The sequence below is a fragment of the Magallana gigas genome, chromosome 7 (assembly GCF_963853765.1).
Source record: "Magallana gigas chromosome 7, xbMagGiga1.1, whole genome shotgun sequence".
NCBI classification, from domain to species: Eukaryota; Metazoa; Mollusca; class Bivalvia; order Ostreida; family Ostreidae; genus Magallana; species Magallana gigas.
In genome coordinates, this window is record NC_088859.1 from 27,007,163 (window position 1) to 27,019,378 (window position 12,216).

General features: G+C 32.9%; 1 protein-coding gene across 2 annotated transcripts; it reads left to right on the plus strand.

The window, feature by feature from the left end:
• The first annotated feature begins 5,443 nt into the window (after window positions 1-5,443).
• Window positions 5,444-10,049, plus strand: LOC105321030 (acyl carrier protein). 2 transcript variants are annotated; one of them, XM_011419211.4, is made up of 5 exons: window positions 5,444-5,649; window positions 6,476-6,592; window positions 7,773-7,860; window positions 9,244-9,360; window positions 9,916-10,049. In XM_011419211.4, exons 1-4 carry the CDS (start codon window positions 5,494-5,496, stop codon window positions 9,333-9,335), a joined length of 453 nt encoding a protein of 150 aa, XP_011417513.1. In that variant the 5' UTR covers window positions 5,444-5,493; the 3' UTR covers window positions 9,336-9,360; window positions 9,916-10,049. The 2 variants fall into 2 exon arrangements, with proteins under 2 accessions (XP_011417513.1, XP_011417512.1); XM_011419210.4 differs by having other exon boundaries at window positions 5,445-5,649; window positions 9,244-9,349.
• Window positions 10,050-12,216: the final 2,167 nt, after the last annotated feature.

The following is a 12,216-nucleotide window of genomic DNA, read 5'->3' on the forward strand; positions in this document are numbered from 1 at the left end:
TATCGGACAAATTTATGCTTTACTGAAAATATCCTTTCCTTTGTGAAACTATCACAATTATGAAGATGTTGACCCTTCACCAGTTTCAGTATGATAGGCTAAATTTAGCTGTTGATATCACGTGATAGATTGATATTCACGAGGAGGCATTACTTTCCTGGCAGGAAAATAAATATTTTTTATTGTTTAATATTTGATATATTTGTTACGTGATCGAATTGAGCATTATAATTAACAGCATAAAGGTAACTTTTATTAGTAATCAAACACATACATTTTCCCCATTATTTAAAATTGACACAAATTATAGCGTGTATAGCTTTAATGAAAGACCGAAATAAGCTCTTCTTTATGTTTTTAGCTCACCTGAGCTGAAAGCTCGAGTGAGCTTTTCTGATCACATTTTGTCTGTCGTCCGTCCGTCTGTAAACTTTTCACATTTTCAGCACTCATGTGAACGATGTGGCCCATAGGCCTCTTTGCAATTCACTAATGCAGAAACGTTTGGTTCACTTTGAAATAGTCGATAGAAGCGACAGGGTGTGTTCGAAGCGACTGCAGCTGGAGAGCCCAAAGGAAAGAGATAAGGCGCTTTGAAGCGACCAACATAAAGAGATCGGCTAGGGCCTATATTTTAATGTGCACGCATGTATATACATGTATATTTTAAGTTAGGTTTTGAATCAATAAACCTAAAGAAAGCGATAATGAAAATTTATTTATCTTACCTAACAATTTTCATCATAATCGATCACCTCAGCAAGTTAATTGTAGGGACAGGTGATTTATAATACCGTGTTCAGGCAGACACGTTACAAAATTGACGCCCAACGTGAGATTCCTGTTTATCAGACATTGAGAACAGCATGACAATGTGATTTTATTGTTTAAAATGGCATTGGATACCATTAATGAGTAAATAGAGAGAATTGAAGCGGAGCTCGAACTTAGCAGGACAACGCACTCGACGAGATTTCAGGAAGATATTTATCGACAGACCTCGACTCCAGCACATCATAATATTCGAAAAAAACGAATCTGGAATTACTGAGTATGCCTGAAGGACATAGAGATGTAACTGTACAAATAGAACCAATTTTATATGTACATTACACGAAGAAATTAACAACAAAGTGGGAGAATTGATTGAAGGTGATTGAGAAGAAAAAGAGCCTGAATATGGCGTAGAGACAGTGTATTTTGTAAAGAAACTGGTAGATAACCATTTTTGTGTAAATCTTTTTGTAAAAGGATATTCATAATCAACAATCATTGTAAAGTAAGAAAATTTTGATACCATGCTAGTTCTTATTTTAATTTCTGGATGCAAGCGAGGACGCTTGAGACGGAGGCGTAGGTATTTCATTAAATGGTAAATAAAATGGATGGTGAATACCGAGAAACTTCCTAAAGTCGCTAAAGCCCTCTTTCATAAAAGCGATTGTTATACTTTCATGTTAAATACTGAAATCTGATTGGTTAAGACGCAGTTAATAATATTAACTATTACCCTCAGCGTTAGCAACGCACTTGGCAACGGGTAACATTAAAAAATGTTACATGCGCGAAAATTATGCGCGTACGGTTCGCTGTAGAATTCACGTTATTCCTATATAAAAGCAGTAAAATTTTCTTAAAAATTTAAAAAAAGACATTCAGTATAACAAAATAAATAGCGCCTGTTTGGGAGGATAACAGTTGAAATTGACACCCCTCGAAAACCATTGTCAACCTCCGCTTCGCGTCGGTTGACAATGGTTTTCTCGGGGTGTCAATTTCAACTGTTACCCTCCCAAACAGGCACTATTTATATAGTATCTTATATCACTTGATACTCAAAAGGAATAAATACGCAGCTATCTTGATTCTGTGAAAAGTTGTAGTTGAGACACCGAAGTGAACGCAAGAAGACAAGAATACTAGCAGTTCGGTAATCAATTTTGTTCAGCGATTTGCAGATCAGTATTGTAGAAGCAAATGGTCTACGTGAGCATTGCTTGATTAACCTTTGTTGTATAAAGGATGCATCGTGGGGTCGTTTTGAAGTTACCGATAGAAACGATGAGTCCCTTTGAAATGACCGAGAGATGCGACAGAGTGTTTCGAAGTGACTGCAGCTGGAGAAACCATAGGTAAACTATAGAGCGCTTCAAAGCAACCAACATAAAGAAAATGGCTAGGGTCCATATGTTAGTATAGTATGTATAATAAGTTAGGTTTTAAATAAATAAATGCTAGGAATTAAAGCGATAAAGAAAATTTATATATCTTTATAAACAATTATCCTCATAATCAAACATCTCAACAAGTTATCTGAGTGGACCCGTGATTTATAATACCGTGTTCAGGCTGATTATAATGTCTGTGTACATTTGGCCAAAGAAAGCGTATCATTTTTTTTTTAAGGGTGGATGCCAGCTATTTTGTACCGTTGTGGACCAAATTAAACATGTAAACGTTTCTTGAACTGACTTGTTAATACCAACTACTGACCAAAACTGTTATCAAATTATAAAAAGCAATAGATATGAGGTTTTACATGTTGTTTTGTATGTACATTGCGGATACAAATACAGAACAATGCTTTTTAGCCACTTATATAACTGCGCAGCTGCATACTTAATTTGAATATTTAAAAAAATCTAAAAAAAAAAAAAATAAAAAAAAAAATGAATATGCAAGTGGGTCATTGGTGTCCATTCTACAACCATTTGTTGAGAAAACACATTGCACATTTAAGCTGTTCAAGCTTTGTTTCGAACAATGGTTCCCTATTCTTATTAATCAGAATTAGATCTATTTTAGAACAAGAAAAATCCAGTCTATACTTAGACCTCCTGTGTTTATGGAGGCACATTGACGTTAAAATTTTCATTAAAAAAAATTAATATATCAATTCACAACAATATGTGGAGATTGAGACAGACATCTCTATACTAGCCCCAAATTAATCATCTCAGTTCTATACGTATAAATTAAAGTAATTTTTTAGATGGAGAAGGGGTCCAAAAAATTAATATAAGATATACATACTAACATGTTTTTCAATGAAAATATAACTTCGTGTCCGACACCCATTATAGGAATAGTGTGCCCTATTTGAGACAAAGCTACAATTCGAATGAACCAAAAATAAAGTTTAATGGAGGAACTCGATCCAAGGAAAGAACGAAAACAGTTCCTGCCATAGATGGCGTCGAGTAATCGATTACATCAACAAAATCAAAGTACTGAAGAACTGACGGGAGTTGATTTTGTCGATGTTTATTTATTTTAAAATCAATGATATGTTATTTGGCATGACAAGTACATGTATACGTAGTTTCTAATTTGAATTACGCATATTTTTATAATATGAATTTTTGAACTTTTTCGACTAGAATGTCGAGAAACTTCCATATGAATCATGTTAAATAATATTTAAAGATAAAATTAATTCAATCAAACTATGTATCAGTGGTAGAAATATTTCTCGAAAATTGTATGGATCCAAGCAATTATTTTATATTGAACTCTAGTCTCGTTCAACCAAACGCTCGGCTGACACCGTAAATCTCCGACAAGGGTTTACGGAGACAGCCGAGCGTCGAGTTGAACGAGACTATATTGAACTCTGGCGTAGGAATACATACGACTACAAAAAATATTTAAATTGTTCGTACCATTTAAAATCTGACTATTTTTAAGGTATTTGTAAATAATTTTCGTTTAAAAAAAATGCTTAAGCATACATTACATCGAATTCATCAACTATTTTCAAGAACTAAGTCTTGTCAGGAGCAATGATTTGTGCTGAGGTCCAAACACTGTTTCACTTTCGGTTTGTCCGCGTGACTGCATAGGAGAGTTGATTAAAAATCAACTCCCAAAAACAACAACAGCGCATCAGAAAAGTGTCAACCATAATGCAAATGAAGATTTCTATTTCATATATAGGACGCCTCAATCATCTTCTTATAATACTTCTCAAGAATTCCCATGGGTTCAGGAATTAGCAAATTATTTCTCTATTGTTACCAGACTTTTTTCTTCAAATTATTGTATGATCTTGGTATCTCTTGAAATGCCCCAAAAAAGTTTACGATGGGGGCAAATCACTTTTTAATAAGCTTAAAGCATTAAAAAAAATTAAAAATTGATAATGGGGAAGGGGCCTTATTAAAGTCTGTAAAGGATGACCATTTGTTTAAGTGAAACTATGCTCTCTCTCTCTCTCTCTCTCTCTCTCTCTCTCTCTCTCTCTCTCTCTCTCTCTCTCTCTCTCTCTCTCTCTCTCTCTCTCTCTCAGAAAAAGAAACAACAACAAAAAACAAAACAAAACAACCCCCCCCCCCAAAAAAAAACCCCCCAAAAAACCCCCAAAATAATAATAAACCCCTACCAACTCCCGATATATCAAATTATCGGGAATTCATATAAACCCGTTAATACCCTGTTTATAGGAGACAGTAAAAAACAAAAGGTATTTTACTTTCTAAAAAAATTTAATTGTCAATGAGTCCATTAATAATGACAATTAAAAACTGTTTATTAATAAAAGACGCTTTTGTTCCATACGAAAAGGACTTAGAGATCGATTAAACCCCGTTAATCAAATACCCTAATCAGACATGATGAATATAAGGAAACATTATTTTCAGAGAGGCTCATACTGGCACTTGATGTGGGTGTCACATCGAATCCCAAAATTTGTGAACAATATAGACAGTGATCATGCAGGTCATGTCTTGGGTAAAAACATGGTCTTACTATATAAGATAAAACACAGACAGGCAGCATAAGAAAATTTAATCGGAAATATCCGACGTTTTCCTTGAATATGAAATTTAAGAAATAATCTAAATAAAATTGATTGATTTATATGAAAAGTTTTCAGGATCAAACCGACACTAAGAGGTGCAATGTCATTTTTAGGGAATCTCGACCAGGACTTTTTAAATTACTGTTTTTAAGACCCCCCCCCCCCCAAAAAAAAATAAATAAAATCTTATCGCGAAAATTACGCGTTTACTGGCGAAAATTTTGTGTTAATTGCGATCGAAAGTTGTGCGTTTATTCGCAAAAGTTTATTGCGATATGGTTTTACCTACATTGTACGAAAATTAACTTTTAAAGTGGGCTTTCGTTATAATTGCCACCATCCATAATTTACCTGCTTTTAAACTCATTCAAATGTCATTTTATTCTGATAGAGCCGATTTTTCACACACAAAAAAAACCAACTTGAAATAGCCTACCAAGAACCACCAGGATTTATAATACATCATAGGCCTATATGTAATTTCGTTCCGTCAGAATTATTCTGTTAATGTTGTGTGTATATATATATGCATTACTAGGAAAGTGAATTGGTTGTTTCAATTGGTCGATCTAATAGTGTAAAAACACTCGGTCCTAAAAGTACCAGATATGAAATAACAGTATACCGCAACAATTGTTAGGGGGTTTAGCATTGTGCGAGGTTTTCCGAATGGGAAGGTCGTCCTCAGCAAAATGGCCACTGCAGTGCGAAACGTGCGGTCTCTTATGAACATTAGCCGTTTTATGATACAAAGTACGGCATGCAAAGCCAGTGCAGTATCTGTGGTCCACTCTAGACGCATTTCCAGTTTAAACAGATGTCCAAATTTCACAAATCAGCTGCGTCCAGTACGTACTCTTTCAAACGGGGGTTAAGGTCGTATATTTTCTTTTGTAGAAAAAACAAAACTGCACGACAATCATGGCCGAAAGGTTTAACAAAAGGCTGAATTTATATAGTCTTGAAAGGTTACGAAAATATGGTTTTTTAGATTATAATACATGTAAAACGTAAAAAAAGCGCTATTCGAAAAACTGAAGAGAAAATTCGAAATGAATATCGGAATATATTATACAAGACCACTGAAAGACAAAAGGGTGTATAAAGCGCGTAATGAGATAGAAATTAAGATAAAAGGTTACGGGTTTTTTTCCACCACATTTCCCATGTGTCGTTTTAAGCCATTATTATTTTTGTATTCAATGCTTTGGACAATCATTGTGCCTGGAAATGTTAGACAGGTCCAACACAGTCTCCTGAATTAGCTATATATCTACATAAGGTTGGAACCAATCACCCAAATGGCTTATAAAAGCTCATTTGGGATATAATATTCCATATATGCACCAAAATGGAAAATCACTTTATTTTTAAATACTGGTGGATATTTGTTTAATTTGAATTTCTTGCTGTAACCAGTGAATTTATATGAATTTTTTATGTGAGATCACGTGAGGCATTATTGTATGTGATCGTTTTTGTTCATTTTTGCCTATTAAAGATTTGAGAAAAAAAATATGTACAAGTTTAAGAATCTACAGAACTTGATTTTTAACAGTTTTTTTTTTTTTATCATAAAGAACATAAATAATGGATTATTAGAAACATCTTACCATGTACAGAATAATGAGAGATAAGAAGAAAATTAATTATATAATACATATTTTTTTTTAGATGCAGCCACAGCAGATTCAGAAGCGATTTGCTGGTAAAAATGTTTATACTATCGAGGAAGTGGAAAAGAGGGTTATGATTACTCTGCAGTTATTTGACAAGATTGATCCGGAAAAGGTAAATATATGCAATTATTTAACACGATATTGTATTATATTGTTATATTAAAGCAGACAACATTTGACTAGAAAAAACCCCATAATAATTATATAAATTTCAAGCATTGGTACATGTACATTGATAACCCCACTTTAGTACTTAGTAGATTAATGTTTCAGTTACCGTACAATTCATTATGGAGTGAAATTTGATGAATGAAAGTGATTGTAGTTCATTGGAATATGAGGGCAACTGTATAAAAAAGAATGTTTGTTTGCCTTCCTTATACTGACTGGACTGTGATATTTTTATTTGCAATCTGAGCATTATTTTCCTTAATCAGGTTGTTTTAAAACATAATTTCTGTTAATTTTTCTCGCAACTTTGAAAAATAGAAATAAATCAATTTCAATACTTTTCAACCCATATATAGTTTAAACACTGAGTCTGGAGTTTGGAAAGAGCAAACATTCACCTAAAGTTGGTATGATGATGGGATAAAATTAAAAATATGTTTTATTAAAGGGGTTTAGCAAACATTTAGAGGGGGGAATGTGAGCAATACGTTATAAGTTTTGGTAATTATGCATTTCTACGTTTTTGATCCCATATGACATCCCCAACTTTTAGCCAACATGCAATGGCTTATTTAATGATAACAACTACTGTTTTAATTATTTTTGACAATTAAAACCATACATATGTTTAGTTTGAACAATGGTGTACAATGAACATTTCATTTCAGACAGAAAAAAGAGAAAATATATTTAAGAATTTCATACAGTAAAACACGGATATAGCGAACACGCCTTAAATGAATTGATGCCTACTTCAAAGTGATTTTCATTCCCCGAGACTTTATAGCATGCTGTAAACTTGACGAATATAATGAATTATGCTTATAACGAAGCAAATCGTCTATCCCTGGGACTTCATTACAAGCGTGTTTTACTGTATTAAACATTTACAAGTTCAAGTACACATTATAATTGCTAAACAGTTATGAGAGCAAGTACTTGTACTATGATGTAGTTTTAACTTGTAAACCTACATGTACAAGTACGCATATCCATTGGTCTGCTAAACCTCGCTATTGATTTTATTACGTCACTTATACCCTGATAGAGAAATGATGTCCCAAGTGTTAGATTCATTATTCTTAACCAGAGACTGTCATTCTTCTCTTTCTCTTTTGAAGCTGACAAAGGATTCACATTTCATTAAGGATTTAGGATTGGATAGTCTTGACCAAGTAGAAATTATTATGGCCATGGAGGATGACTTTGGTAGGTACCTTTATGAAAATACCTATATGGTATCAAATTGTTTATTTCTTTCAAAAATTTAAAAGACAATATAATGAAAATTAGACTTGTCAAATCACTCCTCTGCAATACCCTATACAAGAATACAACGTCCCTATGTGGTCATTTCAGAGGGACCCTTCAAGTTTGAATGAATTTTAAAATGTTAGCCAGTCATATTCAAGCTTATTTTATAAACAAATCTTAAAATTGTTTCATAGCTTTATCTTTTCAACTGTAAAGCTTTGTCATCTACTTTTTGCCAAGTTAAGTATTTCCTGCTAACACTGTTTAGTAAATCGGTCCAGTCGCATTGTTCGAAACTCTTCAGAAATCTAGCCAGACAGCTATTAATAGTGGTAGTTGTCAGCCCAGCCAAAAATCTACACACCCCGAGAAAACAATAGCCATTGGCTAATTGAAATGTTGCCTTAAGGTGAATATTGTTGAATCTTGTATAGGGTATCATAGAGAAGGTTTTTTTTAAGTCTATTTTTAATTAGATTTACAGTGTATCAGTTCTGTATAAAATTACAGTTTTATAAGTGATCCTTGAGCATGTATTTTTGCAACAGGTCTTAGTTGCTATGTAACTAGACTAAAGATGGAAAAGTGACAATCTGAGCTACTTTAAAGTCAATAGAAATTAAAGCCAGCATGTACATGTTTAAGCTATCAGGTTATTAAGCTATTGAGTATTAAAAATTAACATGTTTAAAATTAGTTTTGTGTAAGCTGAATAAATGCGAAATGTGATTTCAAAGATATTCTTAAATGCCAACTTAATAAATATGTTGGTTTTTCTATCCCTTCTGATGAGTTCTAACATGCATATGATATATATGAAAATTGACATCTGTTGCTATGGTTGCATAGCAAAAAATTGGAAAATTCTTTGTGATTCTTGTAAATTCTGTATGGTAATCAAAAAGTGAAGAATTATTAATGGCTATATGTGCCATTGTGTGGATACCAAATTTTGGTACCGGTACTTCAAAGAAAATGGATGTTTATAATATGGAAGTTTGTTTTTTCTTAATGAGGAATTCTTTGTTTTAAAAGGAATTTACTGCAGATATTAGTTATTTACATGCTAATGCAATATTGCTTTGTATTTATGTCAAATTATTTCCTTGTCATAACAGTACTGGCATACAACCAATTCTCGCCAAGGACCATTTCCCGCGAGTGCATTAACTGTTGCCTCATTTTATCAAGAAATAAAAATTACAGGTATATACAATAAATGACGTAACAATACATGGCGAGAAATGGTACTCGGCGAGACTGGTCACACGCAAGTATGACCTTGAAAGTTGTTCTTTTTTAATAATCTAGTCATAGCTTTTGAATGCTTCATTTCAGACTTTGAAATTCCTGATGATGATGCTGAACGCTTAATGACGCCTGCGTTGATTATAGAATATATTTGTGATAAAGAAGATACATATGAATGAAAGGGCATTTACAGGTACATAACTGGTAAATATACAGCAGAACAAAGTCCTTGATAATTAAGGACAGACGAGATGTTCCTCAATTACATATATTTTTCCTTAATATTTTATTCCTTGCTTTTTTAAAACAAAACCTGATGATTCCAGAAAGTTTAGGGTACATTACCAGGCTCGTTTCGGAGCTCGAATATTTCGAATTTTTCTTAAAATTGCATGCAAAATGCATTTGAATACTTATAAGTAAAGTCATACTATACATTTTCAATTGAACACTTTATATCTAAATAAAAAAAAGAATCATATTACATAAAAATTTAATTATGAAATTAAGAAGTGGAAATCTTCACATTGTGGTGATAGGAAAAAATAGAAAAAATGGAAGATAGGTCGCATCTGACCTTTAGAACAAAGCACTATATGATTTGGAGTTTTGGTCTGAAAGAAAAAATTGATCATGTTGTAAACCTACTTTATATTCATTTGGTAAATTGCTGTAAATTTAATTCATGAATGTCAATATTGATGCTTTGTTTATTCCTTTTTCAAGTTTGATACTTTAATAACTTTGTTGTCATTGTAGATTGCTTTCATGGAGGCTAAAGAAGAGCATAGCTGCAAGGAGAACAATCACTTTTTGTGATTAACTAGACTCTAACAGTTACTAAAGAATGAAGTTTTACTTGTGTATGTTTGATATTACATGTATACCAAGAATATCAGTGTTTTGTTTTCTATCTAAACACTTAGCGGTTGCCATTTAACTAAACCATTTAGCTTATTTTGTACACATAGCGCCGTTAGCGCGATATGATAATTTGTCTGCATCGCATTGGTGTGTCATAGGACCGACGACATCCAAAAATAAGCGTTCAATTCCTATATTTATATTCATACTGATGATTTTTTGTATTAAGTATATGTGTATTGTTGCTGTTAAGCCATTATATACTCTCTCAGTCAGGGACATGAAACATACATGGAACAGCCATATTAACATATTTAGTTCACTTCCGCGACTAAAAATATAGTGCCAGAAACTTTGAAGAGAAAAATCCTTTTTATTAAGGAGAAGATATAATTTAATGATTATTTTTCGAAAGTACATATCAAATTGGTTATGTAAGACTGAACGTTTCAGCTGATCTTTCAAAAATGAATATACTCAAAACAGGTGGAGACGTTTATACATGTACACATGGCGCATGAATTATCAAAGTGTATTCATAGAAAATTGAACATCGCATATTTCCAATGAAAAGATAACGGGAAATAAACACTGAATGTAAATGTTTGGTAATACAGTAGGAAAGTAAACCATTACTTTTTCTTTGTATTTACTCCACATTGCCTAGTAATGCAAGTGTTTCTAGTTTCTAGGCCCTGGATCTACCTTTGGTAAAAATTGTCAATACTTGTGCTTATTTAAAAAAATTGGGAGATTGGCAAATCGTCCACATGAAACAAGATCTTAATTTGAAAAAAGAACAAAGTTTTAATCCAGTACTTGTATTTCAAAAACAGGTCTTTCAATATTATACAGTGTTTCTTTTGTAAAATCATGGATATTAAGGTAGTCCTATACTCGGCACTAAATGGGCTCAATCATTAAAAGCTTAGCTTTAAAAGATAAATATACATTCTAGCAATACATATTCAAAAGAAAATATGTATGTTTACATGCTAGTTTGGTTGTTATCACCTCTCAGACGGGTGTACCCCCTTGCGAAAATTATTGACAATTATGAAATTTGCCAGACGTCCGTTTTTCCTAAAAATAATTACCAATTTTGGGAAAATTAGAACTGAACATACAAAATAGAGTATAAATATTTATTTAAGCCATATCTCGTCAATAATTTTGCGCAAATTTTTGTAAGTAATTACGCTTTATGGACCTGATATATCAAAATAGAATACAAAAAATGCAATGCTAGTATCGCGTTTGGTAATTTTTAAAATATTTTATGGACTCAAACTTAAATTCATGGTGTTTATTCTATAGATTGACATCTTAGAAAAAAGATTTGGTAAAATAAATTATATGTTGACGGATAACTTTCCACGCTATAAGCTCTAAACCAAGTAGACCCTGACGAAAAAATCCGTAAAAATCACATTTTGCTACAGTTTTCTGCCTAGATCTGTCAACAATGTTAGATATCATTTAAACATTAATTAATTGACGATTGATTAAATTCGAAATAGCTTCTGTCTCTAAATTTAAACCGGTTTTAGTAAAAGAAAAAGAAAAATTCGGGGGGGGGGGGGGGGGGGGGGGGGTCAAAACAAAGAAGATATAAGCATACCTGAGATCCTGGTTAATCAGAAACTTCGTTTTTCATTTTACTTTAACAGAATCGAGTTTCTCAACATTAATCATTTCTATCTCTCATAGAATACATATATTACCGTTCTAATTGCTTTTTATTGTCATTGTTTACAACAGCGATGCAGAGCAAAATCAATACCGGGTATCAAAAACGCTTAGTAAAAGTCGAACTAATATTGTAAAATCTGTATTATGACGTAGTGCGATACTCGGACTACTTTAAGCACAACTAGTGTGTAATAAATAGCACTCTATTAATCACACGCTCAAGGCAGTTTTATAAGGACCAGCTCTGAATAGTAATCCGTCAGTCTTAATTTGAATAACTTGTTTAGAATATACTATCTCCCACCTGGGCTCAATCAGGCTCAAACTTCACTTAAAAAGTGGGCAAAGGGTGTGTAGTGACCTTGTACCAAGTTTTGAGGTCAAGGGCAAAGCAGATCCTTGTGCAAAATCCATAAACTTGTTTTTTTCCCATTGTCCTCATTTCCCTATCTGTCTCACATTTTGCCCCTAGTGTTTGTTTGTTTAAGGTATCCAATCCATATG

Coding starts and splice junctions, on each gene's coding strand:
- LOC105321030 (XM_011419211.4), top strand. CDS start 5,494: ATGGCCACTGCAGTGCGAAACGTGCGGTCTCTTATGAACATTAGCCGT. Junction 5,650..6,475: donor TCACAAATCAGCTGCGTCCA/GTACGTACTCTT, acceptor ATTTTTTTTTAG/ATGCAGCCACAGCAGATTCA. Junction 7,861..9,243: donor GGCCATGGAGGATGACTTTG/GTAGGTACCTTT, acceptor GCTTCATTTCAG/ACTTTGAAATTCCTGATGAT.